The sequence below is a fragment of the Anabas testudineus genome, chromosome 9 (assembly GCF_900324465.2).
Source record: "Anabas testudineus chromosome 9, fAnaTes1.2, whole genome shotgun sequence".
NCBI lineage: Eukaryota > Metazoa > Chordata > Actinopteri > Anabantiformes > Anabantidae > Anabas > Anabas testudineus.
Window position 1 is genome coordinate 2313577 of NC_046618.1, and position 20685 is coordinate 2334261.

At 42.3% G+C, this 20685-nt stretch overlaps 1 protein-coding gene across 3 annotated transcripts in view; it reads left to right on the forward strand.

Moving 5' to 3' along the window:
• The window catches only part of tnc (tenascin C), a 40147-nt gene that overhangs the window by 8643 nt on the left and 10819 nt on the right, over nt 1-20685 (forward strand). For 2 of the 3 annotated variants that reach the window (XM_026342240.1, XM_026342238.1), the window contains exons 2-11: nt 3560-4127; nt 4783-6375; nt 7470-7733; nt 7819-7934; nt 8466-8619; nt 11739-12008; nt 12366-12551; nt 13815-13904; nt 14323-14586; nt 18799-19074. In XM_026342240.1, coding sequence (XP_026198025.1) covers nt 3641-4127; nt 4783-6375; nt 7470-7733; nt 7819-7934; nt 8466-8619; nt 11739-12008; nt 12366-12551; nt 13815-13904; nt 14323-14586; nt 18799-19074 — 3700 coding nt within the window. In that variant the 5' untranslated portion in view covers nt 3560-3640. The remainder of the gene's footprint in view (nt 1-3559; nt 4128-4782; nt 6376-7469; nt 7734-7818; nt 7935-8465; nt 8620-11738; nt 12009-12365; nt 12552-13814; nt 13905-14322; nt 14587-18798; nt 19075-20685) is intronic. The other variant, XM_026342239.1, reaches the window with a different exon arrangement.

The following is a 20685-nucleotide window of genomic DNA, read 5'->3' on the forward strand; positions in this document are numbered from 1 at the left end:
CTCTTATCTTGACCTTCTTATTCCTCCTTTGGGTAAAATAAATCCATTCTCTCATTTACACAAAGATTTTGATTTTGAGTGTATTTTCCAGCCTATTCCTACATATTGCTTCAATGCAACATCTAGGAACAGATTGGAAAAATCTTCATGTTGCACATTTCCCAGACAAAAGACAGCATTGGTTTTTGGGCATATTTTTCCAAGCTTCATAAGTCTGGGCCATATGCTTCTCTGGGAGGAACTTAAAGAGGCCATATTATGCATAATTTAGGGTTCATATTCACTTACTAATTAAAAATTTTCCGATGATTTACAGTGTCAAAAGCTTAGTTTTCTTAAAATTATTCAGCACTTCATTTGATCCTCTATCTAAAGTGGTTTGTTTGACTTCATGCATGGACAACTATGGATCAGTTGGCAGGACAACCATCTTGGAACCTCTGGGTTGGTGGGGAACTGTAGATTAGCTGGCGTAGTTTTCACATCAACTTTTGAAATCTACATTTTTAAGTCAAAACATATCTTTAATCTGTGGACAAGACAAACATGCCTAACAAAGGTTAGCAGGGATAATTTTTCTTTACTGTTGACAGACGGAACAAATGTCTCTCCTCTCTATCCCCCGTTACTACTGTGTACAATAAATCACAGTGTAACACAGCTACCATTACATCTACAATGCTGCTAAAGTAGGCAAAAACCTACCAATGTCATCTGTGAAGTGCTGTGAAAAGTTGGAGTAAGACTGTTTCTGGTCTGAAAAAACAAACTGTATTCACTGTTGTCTTACGTTTTCTTATTTGGAAAAATAAACAAAGTTGATTTTTTGTTCAAAACAAAACAAAAAAATCTTCTCCCCAATATATCAGCTGCTCTCTGTACACAAAGTACAACTGGTTCTGAGCAGATCAGGGGAAAAACCCAATTGCTAGCCTGAGCTATTGGGCACAACTATGGGTGGAAGCTGTGACCAATTTACAGACTGAGGATTGTTGATTGCATTACCATAATATGGCTGCTTTAATTTTTTGAAGTTTGTGTGGTTTATCTTTTTCATTTTAAACCTGTCTACTGAAAGGAGGTGTTTGATGCTCAGGTTGAGGTGTTGGGACATGGGAAATGATATTACCTATCTCTTCAGATACCTTGGAAATATCAAGACCCCAATGCATGCGTTTTTAGGGGAGGAGAATGGGTCAAGCATAGAGTTAATGTCTGGCTCTTTGATTGGTACACCCCTTTACTTTAATCCTGACAGCACAGGCCTAACAACTTTTGTCAAAGTCAATGTGTCCCAACTGCATCTTTAAAGCACTTCCAGCTCTCCACTGTGTGAGATATAACATTTAGTATTAGTCTAGTGCTCATTTACAACTGGGTAATTTAGATCAGTTGCATCAAACTTGCGTGTGAACCAGCAGGTTCCCCCTGGTAAAATTCTCCTCACATACGACCACAAGGCAGGCATCAAGCTTTGTTGCTATTTGAGAAGCTAACTATAGCGCAAAACCAAGTGAGGGGATAACAAAGCAGCAGTAGTCAGATTGTATCAAGTCCATGTCTACACTGCCAGCAACCAGCTGCATTAGCGCAGTGCCAGGACCACAGGGTGCCCATGAAGAAAGTCCAAACAGAGGCACCAGCTCTGTTTCTCAGGATCACACTCAGATTCTCTTCTGATTTTTTAGTTCATATTAAAAACCACCAAGATGGAAGCAAAGGGGAAAGAATGATAATTCGAAATGATTACCTTGATTCTCTGGATTTTTTTCCCTCTGAATCTATTTCTGAATGATGCTGAGTTTTGCCAGAGCCCCAAAGTCTCACACAAAGACCGCTTTGGTCTCTCATGGTTACCTCGCGCAGAGGTCCATGTGGAGAGCAGCCAGCTTTCAAAGTAAGAAAGCTAACCATCCGCCCAAAACTAAAACCTTAGCAGCAGCTCAAAGCAATTTTCTGGCTATTTTGTGATTTAATCCTAGTTTGTGATGCTTGGGCACATTGGTGTGACTGTATTGGTGCGTGTGTGGATGTGCATGTGTGACATAGTGAGGCGGGGGAGAGTGAGGGGTGAGGTGGGGTTAAGGGGTTGCGGTTGCAGTGGGGAGGGGGGTGCTCTTTCAGCCCCCCTGAGGGTCCAGATCCTCAGTGCGCCCATCATGGAGGTGCTCATCCCTGCCTGTCTAATCAGGGAGGGGCTGAAGAGGTTGGGGGTGGTAGTGGAGGGTAAAGCTGTGGGATCCCTTCAAGCTGAGCTTATCTGCTCATGTCTGCTTCTAAAATCACATGACAGGCCAGGATGAAGACACCAAGTACATCTTCCTGGAATATTACAGCCTCCCTGCTCCTGCACACTTGCATGCTCTGTATTTCCACTCATCAGTTTGACTAAGTCAGAAGTAGTGAAGACAATTATGTACAATTATATTACATATTTCATCACTCGTTAGACATACACTACATTATGCAATACAGCCTGCAATCATGCATTTTTATGTCATTTCATTTTATGTGCTTTTTCAGACATTTTCATTTTGGTTGCTCAGAGTTGCTATTAATTTTTAGAGCTGCCAAGGCACACTGTGGTTTTATTAGAGGAAGGAAATACTCAATGTCAGCATCTCTGACAAGATTGTGTAAAAAGTGCAATTGTAGAAACTCAGCCTGAGACAGCCACCTTAAAAACAGGGCATCTGAGGCTGTGCATGGGATATCTATTCAGAATTCTGTTCTCCCTTTTGGTTCCAGTCCTGACAGGCCAAGAACTTTACATCTTACATCACCTTTTCATAGCCTCTCTGTGTGTAAAAAAGTGGAAACCCGATCATTAGAGAAACAAAATGCTTTTACAATCATCTTGTTCATAAATAATACAGACTTACCAAGTGTTCTACTCGACTACCTCCACCTATTTTTCCAGCAGATGTTTTTAAAAGAATCATGCCTCTAAAAAGGTAACAGCAAGAATCTGTAAGAATCATGTTACAGTACTAAAAGAAGGTCCAGTGGCTGTCAGGAGAGCAGTCCAGGAATGCTGACTTTCCAGTTTGTGGGTTGTGGGGAAGTTTGTGCAGACCTTTGTGCTTTGTAGAAAGCACGTAGATGGTATATGCAGGTATTAATCTGTCACCTTCAGCTGCAATCTAGAGTGTGGAATAAAGAGGGGGCTACCCACCAAGCAGGTGTTTGTGGCAACCTGTCTCAACGTGATCAGAAAAAAAGAAAGCTTCAGATATCCAAGGTCACACGCCGCCCCTTGCAGTAATTGCACTCTTGGTTCTCAAAGGAATTGGGGGAAGAATGCTTCAATGTCACTCACTAAGTGTGTGTCTGCTCCGCTAAGAGCAGAGAGGCTAAAATGGGTCATAGGCAGCAACAGGAAAGAAGGTGGTTTGTTGGGGCAGCAGAAGAAGGTTAATTGCCTTTTATTGGCTATTATAATGTTTCACTCTAGCTATGGTCACTGCTTTGTATATATGTGTATGAGGAACAAGATCAATTCTTTGTCAAAATAATTATTCCTCATTTCCCCGTCTGTCTGTTTTTGCGTTCACAACAGGACTTAAGACACCAACTTGACACCTGAACAGACTCCACTCAGCTGCTCCTTCATCACAACCCTTAGAGCCAGAGCGTCATCATGCGACTTAAAGACTTTCTTTTAGGTTGCATGACCGTGGCCCTACTCCTCCAGCTCGCCACAGCTGGCCTGGTGAAGAAGGTCATCCGCCACCGTCGAGAGGCTCTGATGCCCAAGAAAACCCAGGAAAACCTCACCCTCCCCCACCCTGACCAGCCGGTAGTGTTCAACCACATCTACAACATCAATGTCCCCTCCACGTCCCTCTGCTCTGTGGACCTCGACTCGCCTGGAGGAACTGACCTCAAACACAAGAGCGTGCCGGTGGACATGCAGAATTCAGAGCACATGGAGCACACAGTGGATGGAGACAATCAGATTGTTTTTACTCATCGCATCAATATCCCCAAGCAGGCGTGTGAGTGCAACAACCAGCTGCCAGACATCAAGGAAATCATGAGCAGGCTGGAGATGCTGGAGTCAGAGCTGTCTAGTCTGAGGGAGCAGTGCAGCAGTGGGGTAGGCTGCTGTGGAGCTCAGGTTACAGGTATACCTTTTACTGTGTATGTTGTAAAGTAATTAATGTGTTCTGATGGCGGTGGGTTTATAGGTTACTCTGCAGGCAGTCTGCTCAAGTGAAATCTATAGTAGAAACATCATAAATAATCAATCTATCTGAGGGAACAATTGCAGTGCTGTTTTAAAAGCTTCCCCTGAAAATATTTAACCACGACCTTCATTATCATTTCACACTATCTAAGGTTCTTGTCTCTCTTCACTGAATCTCAAAAGATGAATTTCCAAATAATAAGATAAATAAAGTTGTTTAATAAACAAAGGTGGTACACCAGAGAAAAATAGGCAAGGATTACTGAGATCAACTGCATTCGCTCTGCCAATAAAGTCTAATCTGTGTCAAAAAGTGTTTCTTGTTGTTTCAATAGCAAAGGGTGAAGGGTGACTTAGGTAATTTTTAATTCCCAATGTAATTGCAACTAGAGACGATGAAGAACAGTTACAACAGTTAATATGGATTCAACCAATTTGCATTAACGACATCTCTTCTTTAGAACTCACCTTAGTTTACAGTAAATGCGTAGCTCCAAGGTACGAGACTAGACCTTGTGTATATATATATTGTTTAGTTGAATAATTTGTGATCATAGTACAATACTTTATTATGCTTTCTTTTGTTCCTCCAGGCGAAGTGTCTACAAAGCCCTACTGTAGTGGTCGTGGGAACTGGAGTACTGAAACCTGCAGCTGCGTATGTGAGCCTGGATGGAAAGGTCCCAACTGCACCGAACCCGAGTGTCCCAACGACTGCCAGGACCAAGGTCGCTGTGTGGAAGGCAAATGTGAATGCTTTGAGGGCTTTGGCGGGGATGACTGCAGTATTGAGCTCTGCCTGCTGGACTGCGGTGACTTTGGCCACTGTGTCGATGGGTCCTGCCTCTGTGAGGAAGGTTTCATTGGTGAGGACTGCTCCCAGACCAACTGCCTTAACAACTGTTTGGGCCGCGGACGCTGCGTGGAGGATGAGTGTGTCTGTGACGAACCATGGACGGGCTTCGACTGTTCCGAACTCATCTGTCCGAATGACTGTTACGACCGGGGACGATGTGACAATGGCACCTGCTACTGTGAAGACGGCTTTGCTGGGGAAGACTGTGGTGATCTCACATGTCCTGACAACTGTAATGACCATGGCATGTGTGTGAATGGCAAGTGTGTATGCCAGACTGGCTACAGTGGAGACTCCTGCTCAAAACTCACCTGTCCTCAAAACTGCAATGAAAGAGGCCATTGCTTCAATGGGAAGTGCATTTGTGATCCAGGATTTGAAGGTGAAGACTGCTCTATTCTTTCGTGCCCTGACAACTGCAGCAACAGGGGCCAATGCATTAATGGAGAATGTGTATGTGACATAGGATACCAAGGTGAGGACTGTAGCGAACTGTCCTGCCCCAACAATTGCCAAGACCGGGGCCAGTGTGTTAATGGACAGTGCATATGTGACAAGGGCTTTGCTGGGGAGGACTGCAGCATCAAGACTTGTCCCAAAGACTGCATGGGACATGGAGAGTGTGTTGATGGCAACTGTGTGTGTTTCTCTGGCTTCACGGGTAAAGACTGCAGTGAGCTGACCTGTCCCAATAACTGCCTGGACCGTGGGCACTGCGTGAATGGACACTGTGTTTGTCATAAGGGTTTTACTGGTGAGGACTGCAGTGAGTTGACCTGCCCCAACAACTGCCTGGACCGTGGACACTGCGTGAATGGACACTGTGTTTGTCATAAGGGTTTTACTGGTGAGGACTGCAGTGAGTTGACCTGTCCCAACAACTGCCTGGACCGTGGGCACTGCGTGAATGGACAATGTGTTTGTCATAAGGGTTTTACTGGTGAGGACTGCAGTGAGAAGACATGTCCCAATAACTGCCTGGACCGTGGGCACTGCGTTAACGGACAATGTGTTTGCCATAAGGGTTTTACTGGTGAGGACTGCAGTGAGAAGACATGTCCCAAGAACTGCTTAGACAGAGGGTACTGCGTTGATGGCAACTGTGTGTGTTATGAGGGCTTCACTGGTGAGGACTGTAGTGAGAAGACATGTCCCAAGAACTGCTTAGACAGAGGGTACTGCGTTGATGGGAACTGTGTGTGTTATGAGGGCTTCACTGGACTGGACTGTTCCATACTGACCTGCCCAGGAGACTGCCACAACCAGGGACGATGTGAAAATGGCGTGTGTGTCTGTGACATGGGTTTCATTGGAGAGGACTGTTCTGAGGGTAAGATGGGTCATGTCAATCCAATGCAGATGTTTTTTCAATGCCAAGGTTTGTGTGTCTCACTCTTCTGAACTGGAGTCGGATGAGCTGCTCTCTCTCTTAAACATACATACACACAATGGGGGAGCAGTGTGTTAACCATATACTTTATGCAACTAAATCCACCACAATTGTTTTCATCTTAAGTTAGGGGTAATGTATATAAGTGGTGAATGAAAAGGTAGATTGTAGATGGGGAGAAATGGCCTTGAAATGGTCAATTATTTTAACTATGCCATCCCTGCCCTTAATACAAGGTTTTAGCAGTTTAATTGTTACGCAATCTACATAAATACACATATGAAATAACAAGGTACACACACCAAAAAAAAAAAAAAAAAAAATAGAAATGGAGACAGTAAGCACTTCATTAAACACAAACATGCAGAAATGTGATGTCTGCACGCATGTTTAACATGTTATGTTATGTTATGTTATGTTATGTTATATTATGTTATGTTAGTTTTAAATCATAGTTGAGTCATATGATAGTTAGTTGAATGTTTGTAGACTCCGTGGCTCAAATCAATCACCTCCTCCTTTACATATCTCTAGAGCAGTGAGTGTGTGCGCACGTGTGTGTGCTCATCTAGCATCAGTATCTATCTGTGTAGCAGTGGGGTTGTTCACATCCTATCTACAGAGGAGAGTGGAGCGTGATGTGCCAGACTGTTAGTCAGTTTAATGAAACAGGCCTGGTAACTGCTGCCAGAATAGTCTCCTTAACTTTGTCTGGAATAGTAAGTGTGTTGTGTTTTTCTCTAATGCTGCAAAGCCACTCTCCTTTATGACAGCTGCTCTTATTAGAGTTGGATCAAATTCAAAATCTGCTACCTTTAGTTACGCTAAAGGTACCCTTTGGCAGCATTTGATTTCCCCATGAATGGCACTATTGATGGTAGCCAATCTGTCATCATGAATCCTGTTATACACGCTCGGATAAAGGCTATATATTGCAGCATTGAAAGGCAAAATGGAGATGACTTAGATTTAGCTTTAGTCTAATTATCTGCTTTTAATCGAAACGATAAGTGACTTTCAGTGTATCTCCACAGTGTCACCACCCAAGGACTTAACAGTGGTGGAGGTCACCCCAGAGACGGTGGACCTGTCTTGGGAGAATGAGATGCATGTCACCGAGTACCTGATCACATACATGCCCACGGCATCAGGAGGTCTGGAGCTGGACATGCGGGTACCTGGGGACCAGAAAGTGGCCACTATTCATGAGCTAGAACCTGGAATTGAGTACCTGATCAATGTCTATGCTGTTCTCAATAACAAGAGGAGTGTTCCAGTCAGCGCTAGAGTGGCAACATGTATGTGATTCATTTATGCAATTCACAAAATGCAGTATATAAATCCAGATCAAATGTAGTTAGAGTTTCACTCTGTTCCTGCCAGATCTGCCTGAGCCTGAGGGACTCAAGTTTAAATCAGTTCGAGAGACGTCAGTTGAGGTACAGTGGGACCCATTGGACATTCCATTTGATGGCTGGAACCTCATCTTTAGAAACACAGTGAGTTCTGCTACCCAATATGTTTATGGAGCTTCTGTATTATATAGATGATTGAACTTAAGAGCCTACCACTGCCTTTTTTGCAGTCTATCATTATCCACATTTTCCTCTGCTAGAAACCATATACAACCCACTGCACTCCTCTTTCCTCAAATTCATTAACTACAGAATGTTCATAGATGAGGGAGTATCCTGTGGAAAATGGCTAAGCTGAGCCAGTATGCAGAAACACAGCAGTTAAAATTGTTAGCATATCCTGTCAGCTCCATTAACCACAAGTAACAAATGTTACTTTGTCTAATGCTTTAAATTTCTATTTGAGCACTTATAGAAACCCTTTCAGATAGTGCTTCTGGGATTTACTCAAAACCAGACTACGACGGACAGAGTTCCTTGTCAACTCTGAAGTCCAAACGCCACCCAGGGCGCTATTATGTGTGATTTGCTTGTTTTTTCTTCTCCCAACTGATCATGTTATGCCAGGACCAGTCTTTGTAATAGTTCGTGACCGGTGTTTTTTGGTGCTGGCAGAAAGAAGATGATGATGAGATTCTTAACTCCCTTGGTCGTCCGGAGACCACCTTTGAGCAGTCAGGCCTGGGCCCCGGCCAGGAGTACGAGGTCAAACTGGAGGTTGTGAAGAACAAGAAGCGTGGACCACCTGCCTCCAAGAATGTTGTCACAAGTGAGTCCACACGTTCACGCTGCTAAGTGGCTTATGAGTCTTTTGTTTCTGACTCAGTTGAATAGTTTTATTTCAGGAGGGTGAACATATTCTTAGTTCTTCGTTGGATGGTTTACAAAATTGTCCAAAAAAATAGCCAACCCCGTATTTATGGAAAAATAAAGTTTTCTGATAATTATCTGATAATATATAAAAACTGATCAAACCATCACTTTAAAGAACTTCTTTCACTTCACTGTGTGGTTTGTACAAAACAAAGACAATCCACACAACTCAATATGCCCTCAAAAAATAAAACTAAACAAAAGGGTTGCGTCTAACTTATCTTAACTAACAATTAAGTTAGGTAAACTTAACTGGGTTATGTTCAGCCGACATAAGCCTTTGTTAGAATAAGAAAGTGTGTTTTTTGAGTGTTGGCTCTACATTGATGAAACCTATAGCACTAACTCTCAAATTCTACTGTCACTGCTCTCAGTGGAAAAAATACCAAACCACTTAATCAGCTTCCTTTTGCTTCTTCATACAATAAAATAAATACAACTTTGCCATACATCAACACCAGTTCATCATCCTCAACATCTGAATTAATCTAACCACCCTTGCAGAATAAACCTCAAATCACTGGGTTACTGATATACAGGACATTCCACAATAAAGTCTGTTCCTGGGAAACAGAGGTTGTTGTGGAGTGAACCGTCAATAAAGCTGTCAAAAAGACATTCAAAAACAGTCACTTTTTCTGTCTTGCAGTTCACACATTGAAAGCAACCTGACATGTAAACCCCGAGTGGTTAGCTCATTAGGATTCATCACATTTTTGTGATTTCTTCGCAGTAGTAGTCATGCATTTTCAGGGCTACTGGCATGTCATGTTATACATAGCTCCATCAAGCTATAAAGCCCAATGGTCTGTAACATTCTGAGAAACTCAGGCTAGGGATCAATACCAAAGCAGATAACACGGTGGATTGTGTAATATGAGCTGCCAGACTTACTATGAACCTATTTTTATTTTTATGTCTTAACTGGAGTTAGATTAAACCTCTGCTCTAACTTTTTCCAAAGTTGTTAAATGTGTTAAATGTTCCTAATGTGGTACTCCTCAAGTTGTAGACTTTTTTTATTCTACAGTACATCCATTGGAGCACCAATAGCCTATAAGCTACAGGGAGGTACTGCATACCACTTAGTATATACTACTATATACTATAATAGTGTTTAGGTCTTCACTGCTGATAGAGAGGAAACTTGGCTGGCATGCTGATGACTGAGAGGTTGCATAACTGATGCGTTTAAAGGAATAGTTAAACATTTCGTGAAATATTGTAATTTGCTATCTTTTATGGGCATTAGAGGAGAACATGTGACTTGTCTCGTCATTGTCAGCTTGTCAAGGAAAAAAGCAAGAAATAGTAGAATATAATAATAATCGCCACATACTTTATAGATTCCCCTTTAGGAAATTGTTGTTGGACAGCAACCAGATGGTAGATGATGGGGTTTCAGTGTCTTCTTCAAAGACACCTCAATATCCAATATCCATGAACCACTAACCCTGGGGTTCATAGACGTCTTCTCTAGCAACTAAGCTATTGCCGCCCAACCTGTAATTGTAATGGAGTAAAGAAAAGAAAATATGACCTGGTTATTTAGAGAGGCTGATCAGTAGATTTTTATATATTTGTACTAAGCCAGGCTAGCTGTTCAACTGTATTTCAATGCTTTGTGTGAAGATAGGCTAATAATCATCCGTTACCAGCTCTATAGTCAGCAGAAAGATATGAAAGTGGTATTTATTTTTTCCTTCATCAGGCAAAAATTTATGAAAGCCATCACCATATATAGAATGCCCACTGTATATAAAGAATTGGGTCTGGCCTGGAAAAAAGGTGCCAATCACGGCCTTCGGTTCAAAATGAAGTGGAGAACGTTGTTTTTGCCTTGAAATATTTGAGCTTAAATCCCAGTGAAAGCATACCAGTCCTGTTAAGGACGAGGCGAGAGATACACCCTTGAATTCTGTCAGCACTGCATAGTCAGTAGCAGAAAAGACAGTCCTCACTTAGGTTTATTTCACTTATGTTAAATAAAATTTGTGTAGAGAAAGAACTGGATAATTCGAGATTTAAAAATGTGTATTTTGGCAGTTTTTCTTCATTAGCTGCAATTTTGTGTTTCTACTGTAACAACAAGGACCTAATAGATGTATTTGGAATAAAGCTCGTAACACAAAAATAAATGTCAGTGCTCATGTGTCAGCACTACTTGGATGATGAAGCTCAGAATTCTTAATGTTGCTCTCTTAATGTCTTCCATTAAACCCGCTTGCAGTGTATACTTTGAGATTTTCATGCTGGGGGGCTAATTGTGTGAAGCGGGTCCCTGTGCTCCTCTCCCCTCTCTCCTCTCCCTCTGAATCTAACCCGCCACGTGTAGGAGGAACCAGTCAAGTTAAGCATTCAGACTCACATGGCCACCAGCCTTCCAGCAGAACGGTATTGTGACAAGAGAACAGCACACTCTCTGTCTCCTCAGAAGACAAATCTGTGTTAAGCTCAAACATAAATTCTTCATTTATCAGCCTTGCAAAGAGTGTAGACTTTTCTCAAAGTCACTTGCATGTGACAAATCAATTTTCAGCACTGGTGAAAGGTGCCCTTCATGGGCACAGGGATCTGTAAATGCAGACCTGCTGAAATGCTGCTGAAATCATTCTGTTCATACATATAGATATATATTCTATGTTTATGCCTTCACACCATCCAACATGCCAACCCCTATAAGTCAACCTGTGCATCCTACTATCATGATCTATAGTCAGGATCAGGCTTCATTTCCATTGATTGGTAGAACAGGAACAGTGAGATCAGAAAACCATGATAAAACTTCTCCTCGAATATAAATTCCAGCTGGAAACAAACACAACAGAGATTTAAAGTTGAATAGTCATTAAATCCAATGTTTCTCACTTGGTTCAAAGACAAACACATTTCCGTTTGGCAGTCCTTGGGCAAGACTCCAGTTGCTGCTGTTTGTGTTTCTCAGCTGTAAGGTGCAGCTGTTTTTGACCACAGATTTAGCTTATAAAACTTTACTGGTGCTGCTTATCCCTCCAGGGATTGATGCCCCCAGCCAGGTTGATGTGCGTGATGTGACTGATACCACGGCGCTGGTGACCTGGTTCCGGCCTGTGGCCACAGTGGATGGGGTCAGTATCTCCTATGGGCCCAGCTCAAACCCTGCTGAACGCAACTTGGTGGAGCTTTCCTCTACTGACACCCAGTACCACATGGGAGGGCTTACCCCTGACATCCAGTATGAAGTGTCTCTGACAGCACGAAGGGGAGAAAGGACCAGCATTCCTGTCTATGAGTCTTTCCTCACAGGTAGTGTTAGCAATTTGCTTTGTTTTCAGGCCTAGTAAATGTATTTATATAAAAAATGTCTTGTTCCCAAATGGAAAGAAGCATTAACTGTGTTATAGTCAAGTTTAATGACCTGCTGTGCTCCATGTCTCAGCTGGTGGTGGCTGAATCACACATGTTTTACCTATGGCTATGTGTTTACAAGGGAGGATATCCTGTTGCTGTGTGCAAATGGAACTGTGTGTTCTCTTCAGAATAAAATAATCTCCAAGTATCAGTCTACTCAAAGTTTGAGGATAGATTTTAAATGGATGTTGTTAAATGGATAAATGATAAAGTTAATTTAGAGCAAAGTAACATCTGTATTGTGTGTGTTAGACCTGGATGCTCCCAGAGACCTGCAAGCAGTGGAACTGACAGATGAAAGCATCACCCTTGAGTGGAAGAACAGCCACGCTCAGGTGGACAACTATCGCATCAAGTATGGGCCGCTGTCTGGAGGCGAACATGGAGAGCTGCTCTTCACCCGAGGACCCAAGGACAGCACCCAGGCCAAGCTCACTGGTACCGCCACACACACACAAAAACACACCCGGGTTAACTGTCTGTGTGAGGTCTAGTCGTTGCGTGAATAATTTTGTGGTATTGAAAACCTTTTATTAGAATAAAACTTTTTGTATCCAAAGAATTAGGTATTTTGCAGAAAGGGTGACTTCACCAATGTTCACCTTGCTCACTACAGTGTTTTCATTCTTTTTGTTTGCTTTACAGCCTCTGTGAGAACAGAATATACAGTGTTCATTCATGTCAGGTGTTTATTCTACCAATTGTTCGGGCATGTGTTTGTGGTGCTCCGTGTTAAATGGTCACTGTTATATTCAGCCTTCGAATATATAGAGTGGGGTTGCTTTTGTTTTGTGAAATGTTTGCCCGTCCACAAAAAGAGCCACTTCATGAGAAAACCACCCAGGGAGGGTTTAGCATTCACACTTTAAATGGAATAATGCTGTGGCTTGTCTCGCTGTGAGATCTTGCTCAAACAAGAAAAGCGAGCACGTCTTCATCTATCTGCGTTGCTGACATCATAAAGCCATGCTCTGAGGCGGATGTGTTTTTTTTCCCCTGTTTGTCTCTAGCCTGTGCGCTGCTGCGTTGTACGATTAGACACCATGAGAAACACACAAATACAAGCTTCCAAAAAGCAGGCTAATAGTGTCTTTGTCTGGTCCAGTTCTTTGTCCTTGGGAGGCCCATCCCATGGAAATAAAGCACTGTGTTCATTCACTTGACGACCCCCCCCCACTCCACACACACCTCAGCACTTCTTTCATGCAGTTATTATCTGTAATTGCTTTCACGCTTGTGATTTTATTGATAGAGTTTCCTGGGCATTAGGTGTAATTTCATGCTGCAAGAGTCTGTGTGGTGACCTCTGTGCAAGTTAATAAAGGAATTAGAGGCAACAGGCAGAGAGAAAGCTTATTTGTGGAAACCAAAGGGCCACCAGAGCCTGGCTGTATCATAGCAAGCAGTGTTTGTGCGGCTCTATAGCTCCGTCATTGCAAATACAACACTGATGTTCCACAATGAACACAGGCCCACCATGAAATGCAATTAGGCTGCGATCTATTGTGCGCTCAAGCCATATGAGAGCGTTTTTGTGTTTGCCATGGGCACTTGAGCCATTAGCTGAAACAGCTGGCCACTTGACTACAGAGCCTTCCCATCATTCATTTAGTGACACCTCAGTGGATTAGTACAAACACAACATGACGTTGCTTTTTATTTCTGTATCATAAAGTGTTTTTATTTTTTCTAATGATGCAGGCCTGAAGCCTGGCACAGAGTATGGAATGGGTGTCACAGCGGTGAAAGATGAACGAGAGAGTCTTCCTGCGACCACCAACGCAGTGACCGGTGAGATGCTTTCATCAATATAATATAAAACTGTGTGCAAATGTGCACACATATCCACATTCATATGTGCACATACTGTAGTTACTGTATACTCTATATAGTTAATACTGTAAACACATTTGACACAAATGTCAACTTGGACTTCAGGTTGAAATAGTCTGTGCTCTGTATTCTAACACTATATCCCAGAAACTCCTGGAGTGAATTTCATTACATTTGGCACAAATTTCCAATTGTACTTGTCCATGATCTTTAGATTTTGAGACTTGACAGACAGGCATGTACAAACATTTAGTCTTATTTAGTGTTCTGGCAGTGTACCTTAACCATAGCATTTATTTTTCACATTTAAACTGCATTCAAACTGACCGAGAACTGACCAACCTAAAACATCCTTTTACAACCTCCCACTAATTAGCTCTGGATCGTCCCAAGGACCTGACTGTTACAGAAGTGACAGAGACCACTATGATGCTGGGGTGGAAGCGTCCATTGGCCAAACTCGACTCCTTCAGACTGGTCTATATTTCTGCGGATGGCCACAGGGCTGAGGAGGTGCTCCCAGGCAGTTCTGAGTCATACACTCTAAAGGGCCTGACACCCGGCATGCTATACAACATCAACATCACAGCTGAGAGGGGCCGCAGGACCAGTGCACCAGCCACAATCTCAGCACCCACAGGTCGGTAGAAGAGTTTTGTACAGAGTCTAGAGGTCTAGAGGATTATAGCTATCCTGTTTGCATTCTGTCCTGCATGTCAACACTGACATTTCAGATACTTTACTTGATATTCCTATACAGATCAGATTTATGTCAGACACCATTACAATTGTCTGAGATCAAAAATCTCTGTTCATACCTAATTTTAAAAAGCTGGTTAATCCAAACCATGGGAAGCTTATTTTCATGACTTTCCTACAAATATGTAGAAAGCCAAAACTACATTGACATAACTCAAAATCAGGAAACAAGGTTTTGAACAGTTTTGAACAGTGCAACTGAAAAGAAAGAGTTCCTATGAACTGTTGACTGTGTTTGGTGGATTATCCAGAATAACAAAAATACTCGCTGGCAAGAGAGTTCTGCAGTTGCAGATGTTTTTTTTCAGCTACATCATTGATGCAGTGTAAAATGTGAATAAAAACAATACAGTAATACAGACACATCAAATGCTGAAACTAAGAAATGTTATTGTTGGAACATGGACAACTGAGAAACTGAGAAGACCGATTAGTTTCATTTTGTTTAGTAAAAATCCAATCTGTCCCATTCATGGTTGATATAGGATTTCAGCTTCCTAACAGTTCATGGCCTGCTTTGTTATGTTTTTTCCTTCATGGTGAGCCAAATGTTTTCAATGGGTGACAGGTCTGGACTGCAGACAGGCCAGTTTCACACCTGGACTCTTTTACCACTGAGCCATGCCGTTGTAACACATTCAGAATGTGGTTTGACATTGTCTTGCTCTTGTACTAATGCAGCCCTAACCCTAACCACCACATATCCTGGCTTTTGAACTGTTTGCTGATAACAAACCAGATGGCCTGATCTTAGCCCAGAAGGTGTGGTGTCCATGATTTCCAAAAACGCGCTTCAATTTCGACTGCACAGAACAGTTTTACACTTCACAAAGAAAGGACAAATGCATATTGGCAAATGGCATATTTTTTATCCTGCGGTCAGGTTACCACCAAGCCAAACACACAAGTAAAACATCCAGTTACGCAACAGCTGCCCATAGAAGCATGGCTGCAGTAATAAATTGATATGGCTTGAGGGAAGAAGTTGGTGAGCTTCAGAATCACCGTCTTTTGTTGCAGTTTTTTGGCCAAAAAGAACAGATTTCAGACCTTTGTGTGTTTGTGTGTGTGTGGAGTGAGTGAGCACACATGCATGTATCTACTCTTTATGTCCACTTATCTGTGTGCTCATGTGTGGCATGTATGATTTAGAGACTCAATGGCTAAAAAGACTGAGATAGAGTGAACCTTTGGGTGTGTGCATTTTTGTGTGTGTGGGAGGCTGGGGGTTTGATTGGACATGTGTGTACCCTGCACAATGTTCATTCATGTGATAATTGTTGGCGTGAGCCCCTCTCCCCTCTGGTTTTGTGCAGTTTGACCACGATGAACTGTGGCTCTGTCAGATAAAAGACCACATGCTGCGACTCCTGTTAAAACATTGTCTCCAAAATCAGCAGACCTCTAATCCACAGCCGGGCCGATATGCAGCCTTTATTGTCCTCAGACGTGCAGAGCAAACACAGATCACACTCGATTTATAGGGATGGAAGGAAAGAGGAGGGGTTAGAGAGGTGAGATGAGGTTTGGAAGAAGGGGGAGGTGGGGGGTGGCTTCTACTTGTGTCTGACAATCATGACAAGGATTACAAGAGTTTGATTCAGTTTGAAAAGGGCTGCTCAAGTGCTGAGTCAATACCAAACCAAAATCCAGGTGTAACTATACGACATGTACGGTACGAGTCGAGAATAGTATCGGTACATAACCAATATCAAATGACTTAGACTGGGATAGAAATAACCTGCCTGGGACATTGCTAGGCCTTGTGTATTAGCAAGGATCTGGAAATACGATGCATATCATTATACAAGGCTAGTGATTCATTATATTGTAAAAGACTGCATTTTTTCCTAATTTTAAGAAAACGGTTATAAAGAACACACTATCGTAAGTATAAATTCTGAGTAAAAAAACTCACGTCATACACCATACTGCCATCTAGCGGTCTGGGGTATAAACACAATATAAACCACTATCTGCCCTGAACCTTTGCATGTAAATATTAATTTAAAATGTATAAAGTGTTTTTGAGAATTGATTCAGCATCACACAACACAATATTGTGATATTCAAGAGTATTCAAGGGTATGCATGTTTTCTTTTCCCCTAGACATAGCTATGAAACACTTTTCTTCACTCTTAGTTTCCGCATTTAGCATTTATAGGCAGTATACACAATTTAAATAAATAGATTAATACACATGATGGAGTTGCACACAGACATAAGGAAAATGTTTCTATGTTTGTTAATGTACAGTATTAATAATCAATATTCTATGAATGCTACAGTGTTGTAGTTATTTTGGCCCATACTGTCAATCCTTAATATTATTATCAGTAAGCTAATACAACACACTTACTGTACATGTGCCCATTATCCATGGGGGGAGGTCCTAGAGCAAGAGGAGCTCTCTTTGGTCAATAGGTGGTGTATTCCTTGCCAAATTGCCAGTCTATCACAGGGCGATCAAGTCCATTTCAGTTATACTATATGTAATATCGCTTGTTTCACCAATGTGTTAAAGTGACACGTTTGTGTCATTCAGACACAAACTCACAGCTCACAGCTTCATTCACACACACCAACGGGTCTTGCATGAGATGGTCCATAAAATGCATGAAGCTAGAGTTTTCAACCACAATAAGGTGGAAGAACATGTGTTCCAGGAGAATTTTTACACATTATCTCTATTTGTTTAATGAACTCACCTAAATTATGTCTGTCTACATGTAACAACATCCTACCTCAGCACATCAGCACTCTCTGCATGCCTAGTTGTTAATGCTGAAACTGAAACTGACACGTTACTAGGTTCAATTTAGTGAGATTAAGTGACCAGGGTGCTCATTCGCACATGAAGCCGACACGCTTGGATGAATTCAGATTAATGAAAAGGAGAACATGTCCTGAAGAGGCTGTAGAGTCACCAAAACTCACTGAGAACATGCAAAGAAAGTTCCCATTTGGCATTCAGCTGTGAAACAGCAGTGCTAAAGGCTAAACAAATGCATTCATTCCTATTTTCCTTACTGCAGCATTAGAGTATGTTTACAGACTAGACAAAGATATTATTTCCTGCTCCTTTTCTTTATATCTCAAATTAAATCAGAGCAACTTTGTTGCAGTGCAGGAGAAAAGTTTGCAGCTGTGGACACAATTTTGACTTGAAACCTCTTCATACTACAGGATCAGAAATTCATCAGATAACCCATACAGTAAATATATTTTTCTGGTCCACAAAACCTCACGTAAGCCATAATCAGCTGATTTCAGTAACCCCCCCAGTCCACCCTGTCACATTCCTGTTGTCTGGCATCCCATTTGTTCTCCACTCTGCCACATACTGAAAAGAGGATAATGGGAGCCTTGATGTTTATGTATCTCCATCTATTTCTAATCTGCTGTCTGAATGAATGCTTGCACACACAATGGATGCCAATTACAGACTGCTGCACATGGCTCTGCATGGCCTCTATAGGTTTGAAGTGAGTGGTGTACTTCTGCCATACCGGCTGGGCTACACTGCACCTTTAAACGTTAATGGCTCATTCATAGCCATTAATGCACATAAACTGCATTAGCATGTCTGTCTGCTACTTTCTATCTTTTAGTCTTCCCACTTATGTGGTAATATAGAAGAGATGGCTATAGGCAGCTATTGATAATGAGGCTGTATGTTCTCTCTGGCCTTTTGTAGTGGAAATAAGGCAACATTTGCACTCCAGACAAAGTACAGACCTTTTCTCCTTTTCTCTTCTTGACAGGAAAATGAAATGTTTGAAATACAAATGAGAGATTATCAATGTCGACCCCTTTTTTTTTCAGGTGATATTGTCAAGGAGGACTCATCCACTGTCAAGTAGAAGCTCAGTCTTGTATTTTTATGTTTCACAATGTCAGCAAGAGAGGTTAAAATAGATGCAAAAAATGTTCTGTATCTGTGTTGTGTGTTGTATGGTTGGATTAAAATATGGACCTAATTCTGGAGATTTGTGGTCCACTTCTCATCAGCTTTGTTTCACCTGTATCAGTCTAACCTTTTGTGTTTCTCCGTCCTGTAACTCCAAGCTGATATGTTTTTCCATCACCCAGAGGAGGAGAAACCTGTGGTGACCAACATCACTGTCAGCGATGTGTCATGGGACAGCTTCCTACTGTCCTGGTCTGCTGAGGACGGGGCGTTTGAGGCCTTTCTCATCGAGGTTACTGACGCAGAGACGGGCGCTGAGTGGCAAAACCACACAGTGCCCGGCGATGCTCGCGGTCTCTTCATCTCTGGCCTCTCCCCCACCACCTGGTACAGGGCCAGTCTGTACGGGGTGTACAGGGGGGTCCTTTTAGACCCTGTCTTTGCAGAGACCATCACAGGTATTGTCTGTGTCAGGTGCTGTCAATGCTGGGGCCTCGCTCTTTCCTTTTTTATCGCTTCCTTCTTCTTCTGCTGCTCACACAGTGAATTAACCTGTATCCACATGGACTTCTTCATGTTGGTCACTTAACAGTTGTCAAATGGGGTTTGTCTACTCATGGAGCTCCTGGTTGGCTGTTAAGTGTTAAAGTAACTCTGATAGGTGTTACAGAAACACTTGGTTAGTGTTGGTTTTCGCACAGTCAGATGTAGAATAGTACTATTGATTTTTTTCATGTTTGGAAGAAATCTGGCTTCAGCAGAGGTATAGATGACTTTGGTAACACTGTATTCCTGGCATGTGTTTTATACAATCAGTAAGACCACGATGTGATAAAATTTGATCTGATCTTTATCTAAGTCAAGAGCATCATATTTGTTAATACTCTTGACTTGGACGGAGATCAGATCACACGTTATGATAAATTAATGCAGAAAACCATGAAATTCCAAAAGGTTCACATACTTTTTCACGTTACCGTATACTACTCCAGCTGCAGGGGTACGCAGCTTGATCCGCCTTTATTTATCCATCCGTCCGACACCTGGTCTGTTACGTGAACAGGCAGAAAGACATAAAAAAAGGTCAGAGTGCTGTTTAAGTGAGGCACAACAGGTGCGCTGCTTTACACACCCCGCACACAAATCACAGTCATTATGGGAGATTACCATGTTGTGAACTATAGTATGTGTCTAACAAGTGGGCTGTAAAACGCAAACCAGCAGCAAAACCAAAATCTGCTAATAATATCTTGTAACGGCACCTAAGCCCCTTTACAAATAAAGCATAACTACAACAAGTACCTGTTTGGGGGACTTTATAAAGCCATTTGCTCAGACTAGAGGGTCAAAAATAACCAGCGTCAGGTTAGTTAACAATTTAGTTTTTATATCAGTATCTATTCCAGCATTATCATTCAGCATTTCACTGATGAGACTCAGTCATGTGGAAGAAAGATGGGAGGACTGACAGAGGAAAAAGAAAACCCTGAGGCGCTTTTGTCACTTTGTGTGAGGCCTCTCTTCTGTATGCGTCCCCACTTCCCCCAAGTCTGGACTACTCTTCATTCACATGCTGCCATTGCCCCTGGGCTCTGGGTGCCAGGGGCTTCTGGGGCCATGCAGAATATGGCATGCGCTCAGCACGGGCTATTGTCTGCATGCTAATGGATAGCCATCTTAACATTTTTCATTAGCATTACTAATTCCATAAAACATTCCAAATTGTGAATGCAAGTGCTGACTAATATGATTACGTTATGCACGGTAGACGTCGCCGGTCTGCTGGGTGACAGTGTTATAGTGGAAATAAAGTTCGTTGCTGAAAGGGGAGTGAGGAAACTCTGGTTAAAGGGGAGCAAGTTTTATGCAACGGATGACTGATGGAACCACAAAAAGACGTGGATGGGGTCCAGAACAAGCTTGATTCAGTTGTAATTCATATCAGCACAAGCTGCTCTTGTAAAGTTATCAGGCGAGACTGGAACCCGCTCTGGGGTTCTGCTCGCAGACCCCCTTTTCAGCAGGTTAGCTGGCGCCGATGTGTACCTCTTCCAATAACAGGCTCCCCT